At 51.2% G+C, this 16,622-nt stretch overlaps 2 protein-coding genes across 2 annotated transcripts; both read right to left on the reverse strand.

The window, feature by feature from the left end:
* Window positions 1-7,929: 7,929 nt before the first annotated feature.
* On the reverse strand, window positions 7,930-8,917 carry LOC101163798 (olfactory receptor 142-like). The gene has a single exon (XM_004086606.2). It carries the CDS (start codon window positions 8,915-8,917, stop codon window positions 7,934-7,936), a length of 984 nt encoding a protein of 327 aa, XP_004086654.1. The 3' UTR covers window positions 7,930-7,933.
* A 3,081-nt stretch (window positions 8,918-11,998) lies between these two features.
* LOC101164040 (olfactory receptor 52K2-like) lies at window positions 11,999-12,922 on the reverse strand. Its single transcript, XM_011473257.2, has one exon. It carries the CDS (start codon window positions 12,920-12,922, stop codon window positions 11,999-12,001), a length of 924 nt encoding a protein of 307 aa, XP_011471559.2.
* Between the last annotated feature and the right edge of the window lie 3,700 nt (window positions 12,923-16,622).

Genomic DNA, 16,622 nt, shown 5'->3' on the forward strand with positions numbered 1-16,622 from the left:
ACAGGATCATGTAAAGATTTTCAGAGAGTTGTCTGTACTCGGAGGTCTCCATCCATGTCCCTCTGAAGATTTTATGGGGCAGGGAGGTTGTGGAAAAACAGGAGTTTGGTTCACATGACCAGCAGAAAACCAGAGAAGGTCTTTAGAGCTCAGACCTCCTGGAGGACCTTGGAGAAGAGCTGCTGTTCCTCCCTGAGAGGAGCCAGACGGTCTTTTCCTTGCACTCAAGATTTTCCACTGACTCGTAACGGACAGGTCCAACTGGAGTCAAGGCCTGACTCAGAGATGAAGTCTCTGCTGGTCTGGGAACGCCTTTGGATCCTCCTGGAGGAGGTGGTGGAGCTGACCTTATTTTCTGAACTTTGAAGAGGACTCTTGGATGTTTTTCTGAACTTCTCCAGCTTCTTCTGCCTGAGAGCTTCCAGACCATCACTGGTTTGGAATTTGGTGTGCCGTGGATTCACCTTCGGTTGATCTTCAGGGCAGGAGTTCAAAGTTCCAAACAGGTTCATCTCTTCTTGTCTAAATGAAAATAGAGTCAGAACCAGATTGGGCTAAAAACTCTGGATCTGGTAAATGAGTTTACACCAGAATTACAAAACGGTAGTTTGAGTCAAACCAAACACGGACTGGAATTGGAACAGAAACTGGAACATGAGCCATGAGCGCAGCATATGAATATTGTGTGTTATTGCACAGAAGTCAGTTATTGCACACATGTGTAGTAGTCAGTGATTTAGCATTTTTACAAGTGTAGTTGGTGGAAGTGTGTGTATTCCGTATGGTGATTGACTGCGGATAAAAGCTGTTCCTGAGTCTGTTCGTCCTGGTTCTGATGGACCTGAACCTCCTTCCAGAGGGCAGCAGATCAAACAGAGGGAGAGCAGGATGGGTGGAGTCAGTGATGATGCTGGTCACCCTGCTGAGGCTGCGTGTCTGGTAGATGTCCTTCAGTGAGGGGAGGGGGCAGCCGATGATCCTCTGCTCCGTCTTTACTTTCACACTGTGCTGCAGGAGGACAGGGTGCTCTGGATGGTTGAGCGGTAGAAAGTTACCAGCAGCTCCTGCTTCACATGCTGGGCCTTCCTGCTGACGGCCATGCTGTTGATGGACCATGTGAGGTCAGCAGAGATGGTGGTGCCCAGGAGGGTGAAGCTGTGGACCCTCTCCAACAGTTTCCATTGATGTAGAGTGGGGGTGGATCTGTTCCGTTCTTCCTGAAGTCCAGGATGATCTCCTTGGTCTTGGTGGTGTTCAGGATGAGGTTATTAGCCTGACACCACCTGGACAGTTTCAGGACTTTGTCTCTGTAGGCCGTCTCGTCGTCCCCAGAGATCAGCCCCCCCACAGTAGTGTCGTCTGCAAACTTCACTATGGTGTTGCTGGTGTGGGCTGGTCTCTGTGTACAGCAGAGGACTCAGCACCCATCCCTGTGGGGAGCCTGTCATCAGTATCTGGGTGGAGGAGAAGTGGGGGCCAAGTTTGACTGTCTGTGGTCGGTTTGTAGGAAGTCCTTTATCCAGGTACAGGTGAGTGGGTGGAGTCCTAGGTCAGACAGTTTGTTGACCAGAATGTCAGGAATGATTGTGTTAAAGGCTGAGCTATAGTCCACAAAGAGCATCCTGGCGTAGGCGTCTCTGTGTTCCAGGTGGCTCAGTGCAGTGTGGAGGTGATGGATATGCCATCCTCCGTTGATCTGTTTGCTTTGTAGGCAAACTGGTTGGGGTCGAAGGTTGGAGGGAGGGAGTCTTTGATGTGTCCCAGGAGCAGCCGTTCCAGACATTTGGTGATGACAGGAGTGAGTGCAACTGGACGGTAGTCTGTGAGGCAGACTGTGGATGAGGTTTGGGGTATTGGAATGATGATGGATGACTTCAGGCAAGCAGGGATGGAAGTCTGAGCTAGAGACCGGTTAAAGATCTTTGTGAAGACCTGGGAGAGCTGGTGGACGCAGGCCCACAGAACCTTCCCAGTAACTCCATCAGGTCCAGCCGCTTTCCTGGGGTTCACCCTGCTGAACATCCGTGCCACGTCCTGCACAGACAGGGGTTCAGAGCTGGAGGCAGAGTGAGGATGAGGTGATGAGACTGCAGACTGCAGTGGTGTGGTCTCAGAGCGTGAGAAGAACGCGTTCAGCTCTTCCTCTAGTGCAGCGCTGGAGTGTGTCTCGGTGCTGGTCTGTCCCCTGACGTTGGTCAGGTGTTGTAGTCTCTGCCACACCTGCAGAGGGTTGTTGTTGGACAGGTGGTCCTCTATTTTTCTTTTGTAGTCCAACTTGGCCTTCCTGATCCGTCTCCTCAGGTTGGCTCAACAGGTGGGAACATCTATTCCAGGCAAACAAGTTCTTCTAATCTGACTCCCACTTGTTTAACAGCTGCTCTGTTAGAAAGACAGATTCTCCAGAGTCTGTTAGAATCTCATGTGGAATTGGCCTTCTACTTTTAGGTCCAAGCTGATGGATTTCCCTCTAAATTAGCTGCGAATGATTATTTTGCCAATGCAGCTGTAGCTGAAGAGCTTTGTCCTTCCTGAAACGTCTTTTCTATCATCTGAACTGTTGATCTAAATCACTCTGACAGTTTTTAAACACAGTAAGAAGCACTCCTTTCTGGTCTTTTCTTTACATTTGAAACACTTTTTCTCTGCTAGACATAATTTGTCACGGTGCCGCCGTCAGCTGCTTCCCCCTCCCTGCTCCCTGCTTGGAAGCAGCTGCCCTTCATCATCTCTTCACCTGCAGACCTTCTTAAGGAGATCCACCCCAGCATTCCACGCCAGTCCGTTACACTCTCTCCGGTGCCTACGCCCTAACCTTGCCTTGTTCTAGGCCTTCAGGTCTGTTCCTCCACGGGTACCGCTGGTTCCTCCACGCCTCAAGCCACTCGAGCCACGCAGTCCTCCTCACTGCGCTCGGGATCGCTCGCCACTGCGCGTCCTCGCGCTCACTGACTTCCCGGCGGCGCAGATCCACAGACGCTCTTCCGGATTCCCCACTGGAGTTTCATGCCACACTCTCTTGCTTCCAAGCTCAACGCTTATTCCTTGGACATTTAATAGTGATTAAACTTACAACCAAGTTCCTGAGTCTGAGTTTACTTCTGGGTTTCAGCAACTGGGTCTGTTACGTCATCGACACCATGACACAATTGTTCCCATAGACTCTGCAGTTCATTATTCCAGTAAGGTTGTTTACTTTTACATATTCCTTCATTGCTTTTATAGTTCTGTTTTAGTCTATTTGTATCCATTTCTTTGTTTAAAACTTTACTAAACCATTCCTAACAGAGGTTCAGATTTCCTGTTTGGTCACCTTCCCTAAGCTGAAGACCAGTTTCATGTAGAGACTCACAACAGACTTCTGACTCCAGAAACTGAACAGGCACTTTTCTGGTTGGCTTCTCATTTGGAAACCAACTTGCATTTTATTTATAACGTCTGTTTGGTTTGAAATGAAAAAATAGAGCACTGCATGATCAGGGAGTTTACTTCTGTCGTCAATTGGGTTCTTCAGATCAGACTCATTACTTTTTACCAGCTCCAAAGTAGGGAGGACTTTAAATTCAACAACCTATTTAGACCTGCGTGGGGGGGTCACAATATAATCCACCACAGCTTTACCCCATAAAGACGTGGAAGTGAAGCCATCGTTCTCTGGAATGACCCTTCCATTCCAAACAACATTTAGAATCGTACAGACATTTAACCAAAGTTTGTCCAAGATTGTTGGAGACTGTGTCCAAGACAACTGTAGAGGGAAGATACTAGACATCCATGGGACCATTCTGACCTCTGGAACTGGAACAGGAATTGGAACTGGAACTGGAACAGGAGCAGAAGCTGCAACCTTCTTCATTCTTCTTTAGTGTTTCTGAGAAAATGAAAACACAGAAGTTTCCACCTTTGAGCCGTTTCAGCCGTTGGTTCATCTGAAACTGCAGGAATCAAACAGACTTCCTGTGGCTCAGCTGATCCCTGACCGTCAGGCTACAGGCGACCATGTCCTCCAGCTGCTTCAGCTGGAAGCTGTGACGTTCACGTGGAAGCCAACAAGCCCTATGGATCTGCTGATGCTTTGACCTTTTGTCAGATCAGGAATGAAGCTGCAGTCTGAGGTTTAGAAACCTTAATCCAGACTCCTCTGGAAGGAGACCAGGTGACTCCGGTGGAAGGCCTGAAGCCTCCTTAGTTTGGGCTATAATGACTTTGGTATAAATCTTTTTTCTGACAGGAAGAAACAATGAAAAGAATTTGAGCAGCCAGTGCTGAGTGTTTTATTCTGAGAAGAGTCCTCGGCATAGAAACACATCGGTCTGACTGGGATCTCCTTCAGAATCATCACTGTTTCATGTTCAGACTCCATTTTCTCTTTTTTGTCGTCTTTGTTTTCTCTGCGTCTAACATAACCCAGATTCCTAAAATATCCTGCCTTGGTTTTCATCCCACATGAGGCCACAGTTTCCAGAACCGCGTTTGTCTCAAAGCCCCGCAGGGAGTCTGTTGTTGAAGGTCGCCGCTCAGCTGAGGCGCCATCACAGCTGATGAACCCCGGCGGGGCCGCAGTAATGAGACTCGGAGGACGCAGTCTGCACGGACACTCGGCTTCTGACGGCCAATTACGCCCATCGGCGTCAGGTTACCGCCACAGCCAGATGATGCAACAGCTGATGCACAAGCTTCCTGAAAGTTTGAGGCAGAAGTTCAAAAAGAAGAAACTGGTTGGGTCATGTGACCTTCGAGACGCGGTTCTGAGACTCAGATCCTTCCGCCGCCTTTGCAGTGACCTGAGGGGTCAGAGGGTCAGCAGAGTTCTCCGTCTGAATTTTCCAGAGGAGGAACCGAGGGAGACGACAGATCCTCTCTGAACTGCTGATCAGGATGTGATGATGAAAACGAGCGCCTGAGGACGGTGGACTCATGACAAACCAGGTCTGGAACTGGTTCAGAGAAGACGGTGAACAGAACCCCCCACAGCTTTGACCCCACTGGGTCGTTTCTAACCCCTGACCTTCTGACCTATAGGACCTCAACCCAGTGACAGGCCCCCCACCAGTTTGTCATCTGCAAACTGTGGGGTGCAGTTGAATGTGGAGCTGGGGGGCTAATCAGCCAACGGGGAGTCAGTGGAGAGGTGGGGTTAGTCCCCTCTGACCTCTGACCTCTGACTGCAACCAGAAAGGAAGCAGGTTGTCCACCTGCGTCACCAGGCATCCGTGTTCTTAACCCGCTGGAGCCGTTCCAGGCTGGGTGCGGGGGGGGGGGTCCACCCTGGGCAGGTCAGCAGTTCTATTCTATTCTATTCTATTCTATTCTATTCTATTCTATTCTATTCTATTCTATTCTATTCTATTCTATCAGGAGTGAACTTGTTGGAAGGCCACACCCCTTCCACTTGAAATTGGGTACATGAAATCTGTCAAACCAACAGGCCAACAGGCTCCACCTACTTTTTCTGAGGCATCTGATTGGTCAGTTCAAAACACGAATAACTACAGAAAACAGGAGGATTAGAAGAATAGAAGTCTACGGGACTTTGTGGGGGGCGGGGCCACTCAGTCCAGTTCTCAAATGAATATTTTGTTGACACTTTGCAAAAATATGAACACAAGTTTTAGTTTGACACGTCTGTCATTTCAACTCTGTCAAAAGTAGGTCACAGGGGTCAAAGGTGAACACATGGATTAAACCAAAACAGAATGAAATGTTTTAGAATGTTATTGACCCGTGACCTCTGACCTTTTTTAACAGCAAGTTAAAAACGTTTCTCTTGAGCGGAGATCTGGAGGATCTGAGGAACGTTCCTCCAAGATTCACTCATCACCAACATCTGAAGCAGAAATGAAAACACAAATGTGACGAACAGATTTAATGAGATTTAAGGAGAAGGTTTGAGTCCAGAGGGACGTCTGTGTTCCAGGCGGTTCTGATCCCATCCTCTACGTTCTGCTGAAACACATTCTCTGCTGGTTTTAGAAAAAGTCCTTCACTTGTTGAGGCTGTGGGAAAGAGGTGGAGCGGCCGACCGCTGATTGCAGGTCTGATTCCTGCTGGTGTGTCAGCGTATCCTCAGGCAGGACGCTGACACCCCCGTTCTTCTGCTGGAACCACGAAGGTCCGAGTTCCTCCCCAACCTTCTGCTGAGGTCAGCACTCTTCATCTTTATGGAAACGTCAGACCCCCTGATGCAGCTCCTCTTCCTCATCTCCTCTTCCTCATTAGACCCTCATCTCCTCTTCTTCAGCAGACCTTCATCTCCTCTTCCTCATTAGACCCTCATCTCCTCTTCCTCACCTCCTCTTCCTCAGCAGACCTTCATCTCCTCTTCCTCATTAGACCCTCATCTCCTCTTCCTCACCTCCTCTTCCTCAGCAGACCCTCATCTCATCTTCCTCATCTCCTCTTCCTCATTAGACCCTCATCTCCTCTTCTTCAGCAGACCTTCATCTCCTCTTCCTCAGCAGACCCTCATCTCTTCCTCATTAGACCCTCATCTCCTCTTCCTCACCTCCTCTTCCTCAGCAGACCCTCATCTCCTCTTCCTCATCTCCTCTTCCTCATTAGACCCTCATCTCCTCTTCTTCAGCAGACCTTCATCTCCTCTTCCTCAGCAGACCTTCATCTCCTCTTCCTCATTAGACCCTCATCTCCTCTTCCTCATCTCCTCTTCCTCAGCAGACCCTCATCTCCTCTTCCTCATCTCCTCTTCCTCATTAGACCCTCATCTCCTATTCTTCAGCAGACCTTCATCTCCTCTTCCTCATCTCCTCTTCCTCAGCAGACCCTCATCTCCTCTTCCTCATCTCCTCTTCCTCAGCAGACCCTCATCTCCTCTTCCTCATCTCCTCTTCCTCATTAGACCCTCATCTCCTCTTCTTCAGCAGACCTTCATCTCCTCTTCCTCATTAGACCCTCATCTCCTCTTCCTCACCTCCTCTTCCTCAGCAGACCCTCATCTCCTCTTCCTTATTAGACCTTCATCTCCTCTTCTTCAGCAGACCTTCATCTCCTCTTCTTCAGCAGACCCTCATCTCCTCTTCTTCAGCAGACCCTCATCTCCTCTTCCTCATCTCCTCTTCCTCAGCAGACCCTCATCTCCTCTTCCTCACCTCCTCTTCCTCAGCAGACCCTCATCTCCTCTTCCTCAGCAGACCCTCATCTCCTCTTCTTCAGCAGACCTTCATCTCCTCTTCTTCAGCAGACCCTCATCTCCTCTTCCTCAGCAGACCCTCATCTCCTCTTCCTCAGCAGACCTTCATCTCCTCTTCTTCAGCAGACCCTCATCTCCTCTTCCTCATCTCCTCTTCCTCAGCAGACCCTCATCTCCTCTTCCTCATCTCCTCTTCCTCATTAGACCCTCATCTCCTCTTCTTCAGCAGACCTTCATCTCCTCTTCCTCATTAGACCCTCATCTCCTCTTCCTCACCTCCTCTTCCTCAGCAGACCCTCATCTCCTCTTCCTCATCTCCTCTTCCTTATTAGACCTTCATCTCCTCTTCTTCAGCAGACCTTCATCTCCTGTTCTTCAGCAGACCTTCATCTCCTCTTCTTCAGCAGACCCTCATCTCCTCTTCCTCAGCAGACCCTCATCTCCTCTTCCTCAGCAGACCCTCATCTCCTCTTCCTCAGCAGACCCTCATCTCCTCTTCTTCAGCAGACCTTCATCTCCTCTTCTTCAGCAGACCTTCATCTCCTCTTCTTCAGCAGACCCTCATCTCCTCTTCCTCAGCAGACCCTCATGTCCTCTTCTTCAGCAGACCCTCATCTCCTCTTCCTCAGCAGACCCTCATCTCCTCTTCTTCAGCAGACCCTCATCTCCTCTTCCTCAGCAGACCCTCATCTCCTCTTCCTCAGCAGACCTTCATCTCCTCTTCCTCATCTCCTCTTCCTCATTAGACCCTCATCTCCTCTTCCTCAGCAGACTTTCTTCTCCTCTTCCTCACTCCTTGTGATGAAGATGGCGTTCCAGTCGCCTGCTCAGGATTCTCACGCAGGCGTTCCTGATCTTCCTCATCTTCAGGCCGTACATGAGCGGGTTGAAGAGCGGCACGGCGCTCAGGAAGTAGACGGACAGGAAGACGCGCAGCACGTCCGGCGCGTGCGCCATGTTGAACCTGCTTTGGGAAACCTCGAAGCTGCCGGCGATGGCGAAGTTGAGGACGGAGGCCAGGTGAGGCGAGCAGGTGCTGACCGCCTTCTGCCGGGTCTGCCTGGACCCCGAGCAGCACACCGCCAGGATCCGGGCGTAGCTGTAGAGGATGAAGAGCAGCGCGCCCAGGATGGTGCTGAAGGTGGCCACCAGGCCGTAGGCGTTGGCGGCGGTGGTGTCTGAGCACGCCAGCTTGACCACAGAGTGCATGTCGCAGTAGACCTTGTGGATGTGGCGGCCGCACAGACGCAGAGGCACAATCAGTGTCAGAGAGACCACCATGGCCAAGAACGGGAGGCCCCAGGTCCACGCCAGGAGCGCCGCCACGCGCCTGGACGTCATGCGGGCGTGGTACTGCAGCGGCCGGCAGATGGCCAGGTAGCGGTCGAACGCCATGACGGCCAGGTTCAAGAGCTCCACCGCCCCGTAAGCGTGCACGATGAAGACCTGCAGGAAGCAGAGGGGGGCGGAGACCCGGTGGACGTCCGCCAGGATCTGCAGCAGCAGGAAGGGGAACAGGCCGGAGCTCCCCAGCAGCTCGTTGGCAAACAGGCTGCAGAGGAACAGGAACATGGGTTCATGCAGGCTCCGGGTCACGCAGATCACCGCGATGAGGAGGACGTTACAGAACACGATGAGCAGGTACACGCCCAGAACCAGCAGGAAGCAGGCGTACCGCAGGAGCCCCAAGTCCAGGTACGCGGACAGAGAGAAGACCCCCACCTGAGAGGCGTTCAGCACCTCTGCAGCCCTGAGAGGAAGACCTGCCTCCATGATGCCCCCCACACCCCCTAAACCCTCACCTCCAACCGGAGCAAAGGAACGAGTCCTGAAGTCAGCGGCTGCTTTTATAGCTGTGTGTGTGTGGGGGGGGGCTGCGGCCTGTCAGAACTGGAGCTAAAACCAGATGGGATTTAGATGGGGGAGGGGTGGTAATGGAACACAAAATCCTGGAACCAATCAGAAGAAACTAAACGATAAACTGACCTTAGAGGTTCAAAGGAATTAGGCCACGCCTCCATTTTAAACTCTGCTTGGATCTGTGAAATGAAACAATAAAGTTTATTCAAAGTTTCCATAAAAATAAAGTCAAACTTTAAATCTTTTATTCTGAAGTTGGACTCTTGTTTTGGAGTAAATCCAGATGGATTGGAGTCAGGTACCGGCCCCCTGGTGGTGTGCAGGTGAACTGCTCTGGCTCCATTGGCTGTGGTTCCAGGAAGTGTTGGACAGAGGTTTGAACCCCGCTGGAGTCCCGCCTCTGTCAGTCTGCACAAAGACGTCTGAGACTTCAGAGTAAAAGTCCTCGTCTTCCTCTTCCTGTTTTTGAAACGTTTCCAACGCCAAAGCTCCAGCCTTGGTGTCGCGTTTGAACATCCGCCATTTTTACGGTCGGTTCGCTCAAAACAGACTAACTTTATTAGCAACCACTGAAGTGTGAGCTCATGAGCGCCCCCTCCAGGGAGACGGCCTCACTGTGTGAGCCTGATGTGATCCAAACACTGAGTCAACGACAGACAAACGCTGAGTCTAGAACCCATAAAGCTGTGAAAGAAGCGCTCATGATCGGCCTACGCTGACCACGACGAAGACGCCGTCAGCCCAGTTTGGGGGATGGACGCGCCCCCCCCCCCCCCCCCCCCCCCAGTCTGTGGTGTTACTGAACAGAAAATATGGACCATACAGAGATTTTGGACACATCCTTCTTCTATTGTTAGTATCTCATGACGCCCACCGACTGGATGTCCTCGTGGTTCTTCTAAATGTTGACTTTCAGATTAGACTTCATCTCACACTAGTGTGGAAATGAAACCTGGTCCACGTTCTGGAATTCCACGGAGTCCCTCGAACATCAGAATCCTGGTGGATGGAGCCAGGAGCCCCTTTAAGGAGCCAATTGGCAAGGCCAAGTGGGCCCCATGTGGTTTAAAAGTGGGCAGCCAATGTGGGCCCCACCTGTGTTTGCCCACAATGGCTGTAGTGGCCACTCAGTGGTCTGGCTGGCCCACTCAGTGGTCACTACAGCCATCGTGGCAAACACAGGTGGGGCCCACCATGAAAACTGCAGACACACCCATCTGGGGTCCACATCGTCGGCCCACTTGGCCTTGCTGGCTGTGTGGAGCCAGAGTCCATGAGTGTCAGTCAGACTGATGACCTCCAATGACCCCTCCATGACATGTTGGCCGCCAAAGGAGACTGTTGATGTTCTGGAATGATCCGGATGAAAGCGACGACCACCATGACCTGGGGGAAAGCTGGATTCTGATTGGCTACAGGGTGTCCACTGAAAGTGATCATGGACACCAAAAGAAGACGTTTCGTGCACACGGCCTGAAGGGCGGCCTTAACTCAGAACATGTGTTTCTGCATCATTTTACTATGAATTCACGACTAAATGTTTGTTTGTTGATCAGAGATAATATTTCTTTATTCAAAGCAGTCTAGAAACTATTGACGGACTTTCTTTAAAACAAACTTCATCTTCTGGACAAAAACAAGCGGGAAGACGTGAAATTTCCTCTGAAATAAAGAAAAACTGTCTGACTTTGTGGATTTTTATACCAACAACCTTTTTACAGAGTCAGTGGGAAATCGTTACCATTCAACATTCAACAACAGTTCTTAGAAAATGAAGGAGGAACATAAAGTTTCTGTGTCTGTGTGGTTCTGAACTTTGGAACGGGTTCAGTAATGAGCTCAAACAATGTTCAGATATTCAAGAAAACTCTGATTTAACGATAAAAAGATAAGAGGTTTAAAGGATCAACAGGTGTTTGAATAATTCCAAATCCATGTGTGAACTTGAATGTGGTGAAATAATCAAAGATCTTTTAATTACAACCAATAAGTATTACATTGTGTAATAATGATCACTGAAATGTCTGAATTACAATCAGTAACTATTGATTTTCTTTATTGATCTGCAATGTGTAGCAATAATTACTGGTTTAATGTTATCATGTATTCTGATGATAATCAATGATTATTACATATCGGTACCGTTACTGTTTACTGAAATCATGAATGAATGTTTTCTGATGATAAATCATTAATAGACACTGGATTTAGTAACTTGAACAGAATCTATCGGATCAGAACCGGATTACTATAACTATCAAATGAATGAACTCAGTGGGGGGGGGGGGGGTGGTTATATAAGATCACTTCTTCCCGCTCTTTTTCAAGCAATAAATCAAACTCTACTTGACTTTAGTTAATGATCACTGTATTTAATAAGCAAATGTGACTCAAGTGACTTTTTTGTTTTGTTTTATTTTCATTTTTTTCATCATTTCATCATTTCTGTATTGAGTTTGATAAATCTGTGTAAATTCTTTTATTGCTTTGACTACAATGCTTGAAATCAATCAATCAGCAGATAAACCACTTTCCTCTGCTGGTTTGTCCTCATACAGCACCTGTTACCATGACAACGTGCCACGCCGCATCTCAAATTGTCAAAAAAATAAAAATAAACAATGATTTGGGCATTCAAAATGACAGGATGAAAGCACTAATAATTGATTTAATATATATTTCTTTTGTAAGTGACCGTGTTATGAGCGGGATGATGTCCTTCGAGGCGTCCAGAGTCCGAAATGACCAACGGGTCGGACAGTCCAATGTGTGGGGTTATCAGACACGGTTGTGTTCGTCACATCCCTGATACGAATCGAATCATGTCCAGGATGAGACGAACACAACCGTGTCTGATGACAAAAGAACCCAAGAAGTCAGTTTCCAACACAGACACTATGAAGGATATGGAACTAACACGAGACCTGGACGTTCTCTGCACGCCGACAGGAGAACGTTTATCAGAAGGTTCTCCAAACAAACTCTGGGGGAGCATCAGCTCTCTCCACAGAACATCCTTCCGCACAGACTGCGGACTTTGGTCAGGTTGAGTCCGTAGAGAACCGGGTTGAAGAGCGGCTGGCAGGTCAGGTAGTACACGGACAGGAGGACGCGCAGCACGCCGGGAACGCCGCTCATGTCGAAGCGGCTCTGGACGATCTGGAACACACACCCGAAGGAAAAGTTGAGCAGGGAGGCCAGGTGGGGCGTGCAGGTGCTGACGGCTTTGTGGCGGGTCTGTCTGGACCCGCAGAGGCAGACCCGGAGGATGCTGGAGTAGCTGTAGAGGATCAGCAGGGCGGGAAAAACCACCAGGAGGCAGAGGATGGCGAGGCCGTACACGTTGATGAAGGTGGTGTCCGAGCAGGCCAGCTTCACGATGGAGTAGTTGTCACAGAAGACACCGTGGATGATATTCCCGCACCGCTGCAAGCTGGACGTCAGCGACACCAGAACCATGACGGCTAGGAGTGGATAGAACCACACCAGAACCAGGAGAGTGCCGGTTCTGCTGGAGGTCATCAGGCTTTTGTACTGCAGAGGACAGCAGATGGCCAGATACCTGTCGTAGGACATGACGGCCAGGTTGCTGAGCTGCACGCTGGCGTACAGGTACAGGATGAAGACCTGCAGGAAGCAGAGGGGGGCGGAGACCCGGTGGACGTCCGCCAGGATCTGCAGCAGCAGGAAGGGGAACAGGCCGGAGCTCCCCAGCAGCTCGTTGGCAAACAGGCTGCAGAGGAACAGGAACATGGGTTCATGCAGGCTCCGGGTCACGCAGATCACCGCGATGAGGAGGACGTTACAGAACACGATGAGGAGCAGCAGGACCAGGACCAGACTGAAGTACAGGAACCTGAGGGGGCCCGGGTCCAAGTAAGCAGCAAGAATGAAGTAAGACACTTTAGTGTGGTTCATCTGGATGTTCTGCTTCATCTGGAGCACACAAGGAGAAATTCTTGCAGGTCTGTGGCCAGAGGATCGTCTGCAGACTGAGGCTGGACGGCAGCTTTAAAAGCAGCAGCAGCTGCAGCTGCAGCAGCAGCTGCAGCTGCAGCTGCTGCTGCGTGACGCAACTGTCAGAGGAATCCCCAAAACACCAGCAGCTGCAGAGTCCAGACGTCCCGTCTGCAGGTAAAGGATCCTGCTGCCAGACTGGGATGCAGAGCTCCTCCCCCTCACAGGAAACCTGTCTGGGGATGGGGCCTTTTGGGCTCTGTGTGGGGGGGTCGGTTGGAGCCTGAACGGGGTGGATGGGGTCTGGATGCCTAACGGTGTCTACCTGTGCAGCGCTTTTCTAGCTTCCTCGAAGGCCCAAAGCGCTTCACAGTCACAGTCCCGTTCACTTGAACACCGGCGCCAACCTTCCACCAGAGGCACGGTGGGGTTCAGTGTCCAGCCCAGCACCGTGGCACATGGGTGGGTGAGGGGGGAATCAAACCTGCGATCTTACGATTACAGGTCCCCACCACAGCTGCCCCTAAATAGCCTGGATGGGGTGGATAGGGCTTGGATGGGGTCGCTCAGAGCCTGGACGGGGTGGGGTCTTCTGCATAGAAGAGGTCTAAGATGTTTGAGTGGGTGGAGGTCTCACTGAGACTCTCTTGGTTGAGCATTCCAGTCTGCTGGTCCATGCATGTTGCCCCTTAACCTGTGGGTGTACTGAGATGCAGGACATGGTCCTTCCTCAGTTGGGGTCAGGGTCTCTCTTGGAGATCGGGGTGAAGCTCAGACATTTCGGAGAACCTCCGAGAAGATCTGTTGCTGGGTTAGGGAGCAGCTCAGGAGGTCTGACCACTGGACATCTTCGTCCTGAGGCAGTGCAGGCATGCTAAACTCAGAGGAGACCTTGTTCCTGTCCGTGAAAACAAACTGCATCCACTGCTGCTGGCTGTAATGATGCTTCGTTCTGCACAGCCGAAGGAACACTGTGATCAGGTCATGGGTCTGAGAGGACCCGTCCTGCAGCTCTTCAGTGCCTGAAGGCAGCAAGCTCCACGTTCCAACCTGAAGGAAAATGTTCTGACTCTGGAAGACGACCTGGCAAGATCAGAGGCAGAACCACGAGGAGAACCCCCAAAAGTCTGGATGCTGATGGGGGTCCTGGAGCTGAAAGGGCCTCCTGGGGGGCTGAATGTGTTGGATAACAGGGAGGCGGGTGTGTTGTGGAGGGATAGATTTTAGAAAAAGGCCACAGGGTTCAGGAGATCAAGCATGAAGGAGTCCATTTCCTCATCCCTCTCACCACCGGGTACAAGCCCGCTCCTCACTGAGGCTCAGAACCTGGACCAGAGGAGTCAGCTTGATGCTGGTCCAGAACCGGCAATGGTCTGATCCGGACTGCCTCTGCACAGAACAGACAAACCAACCGGACTCTGGGTTCCAACGACCAGATGTTCTGGAGGGGAAGTTCTGGGTTTACCTGTAAACGAACGACGGTACAGAACCAACCACAGTGGTTTCTCTGTGAGGTTCTCCATGTTTGTAAGAAAGAACATATGAGCCCAATCTGACCCAAGAACTTCATCCAGAACAAACACAGAAGGTCAGAACCAACAGCAAGGACTCTAATGGCTCCCTTGTGCTCTGCTGTTGTTGTTGCCGGTCTGGGGGGAGGTCATTAGCCGACTTTCCTCCGAGGACAGCTGGACCTCTGTTCTCCTGATTGGTCTCTGTGGTCCGCCTGTCTCCGAGGATGGAAACTGTGGCTGATGAGGCGACCTCCGACCCCAGAGGGCTCAGCTCAGCCTCTGGGGGAGGTTACCAGCTTCACGGTTCTGGAAGTTTCTTCATCAGAAGTAAACTCGAGGATTCTAAGAAAGTCCTCATTTCCTTGGTTCTGATCGTACAGGATCTGGACTTGCAGCAAAACACCTTCACCGATTTGCACAATGTCACACACAAACATTACACACAGTGATTTGTGAACCCAAACAACCATTTCAACACGTTAGACACAGATGAGGATTGTGAGGTCACTTCCAGGGGCCTCATTTCTAAAGGTTGCGTTCGCACAAAAGAAGGCTTACGCCACTCTCTTCGCAATAGTTGATATTTATAAAAAGCAAACTTAACGGGAAAATGTGCGGTCCTTCATTCAAGCTCTGACCCAGGCGTACACACAAAAACGGGTGAAATGAGAAATGGCGACACCGTCGGCAGATGGAAGAAACACGTGAAAGTGACAGTGTGTGCCAAATCGTGCTGGCATGTGCTGTGCTACACAATGTGGCACAGCTTCAAAACGTGCCTCTACCCCCTGGCGCCGATTGCTGTGTAGGCCCCGACCCTGAACCCCATCCCCACGCATTTGAGCCATTTGCTGCTGCTGTGCGCCAGCGTTTGGAAGTGATGCGTCGCTTGTAAAGAACAACAAGAGGTGTGGAAAATATGATTTATTCAAGAATTCCCTCATCGTGCAGTTTATTTCAGTCAGTCTTGATTTCGCCCAATTCCTTGGCCACCTCTCTGATTGAACTACTGACGTCCCTCTGCATTTCAAGGACTGCATCGGTGAGGAAACGCCCACTGCTGGAGGGTTGAGAGCCGCGTGCCGTGGAGACGCTGGGTCCAGACGGCTGCTCAGCTGCAGCATCGTAACCACTGGCCCCGCTGGAACACCCAGCAGCTAAAATAAAATTGTTCTATATTAATAATCTGTAATTGTGTAGCCTGCATACATGTGACTTGACTGCATTCATTTTAATATTTTCTCTTACCTGTGTCACACGGTGCATCTGGCGCGTCGGTGTGCCCCCCCCTCCGCCTCAGTCAGTCACCACTCCACTTAAATGGGATTCCCCTATAAGTGCCGCCAGTCTCTCATCAGCCGTAAATGCTGTAGCCTCACAACCTCAGACCGTGGCTGAAATAAAAAAGAAATGGTCGGACATCAAAGTCGAGGCAAAAAAACGTCTAGCGCTGCATCGCCAGAGTGTGTCTGCCACGGTGGGGTGGGGGGACACCAGAGCTGACCCCTCTTGATGAGGGTCAGAGCTTGTGTGAAGGACCGCACATTTTCCCGTCAAGTTTGCTTTTTATAAATATCAACTATTGAGAGTGGCGGGTCGGGACGGGACGGGACAACCCTCTCGGGGCCCCCGGTCGCTCTGGGTGTCACCCGCTTCGGCTGCGGGGTCTGGGGTGGGGTGGGGTGGGGGGCTTGTCGGCCCTGTCCTGTGGGGGGGCGTTCTGGGGGGGCCCATTATTGGTACGGGTCGGGGGGGCTAACGGGTCGGGGTCTCCGCTGAGGCAATCAGTGGTTGCCTCGGCCGGTTGGCCTCCTCGGTCCCGTCGAGGCCTGACCAGAGCTCCTCTAGGGCCGGCGTCTGGGGGTGGGGGCCTGGGCTTGCTCCGGGGGGGGCGACGCTTTCTGGCTCCTCTCTCTCAGTGTGGGGTGGGTGGTGCCGGGCCTGGGGTGTCGGCGCCTCCGGGGGTGGAGCCCCTGGGCTGGGTGGCCCTGGCCCCTTTGCTGGGGGTGGGCTGGGGGACGGCTGTTTGACCACCGGGGGACAGTCTACCAGCTGTCCCCAACTTACCCCCTTCCTCATATAACCTCATATTAGGGTGAGGGGGTGGGGGGTCTAGCCTGCGATGCGCCTTGGGGGGGGGGGGGGGG

Source organism: Oryzias latipes, chromosome 13 (genome assembly GCF_002234675.1).
Source record: "Oryzias latipes chromosome 13, ASM223467v1".
Taxonomy (NCBI): domain Eukaryota; kingdom Metazoa; phylum Chordata; class Actinopteri; order Beloniformes; family Adrianichthyidae; genus Oryzias; species Oryzias latipes.

Coding starts and splice junctions, on each gene's coding strand:
- LOC101164040 (XM_011473257.2), bottom strand. CDS start 12,922: ATGAACCACACTAAAGTGTCTTACTTCATTCTTGCTGCTTACTTGGAC.
- LOC101163798 (XM_004086606.2), bottom strand. CDS start 8,917: ATGGAGGCAGGTCTTCCTCTCAGGGCTGCAGAGGTGCTGAACGCCTCT.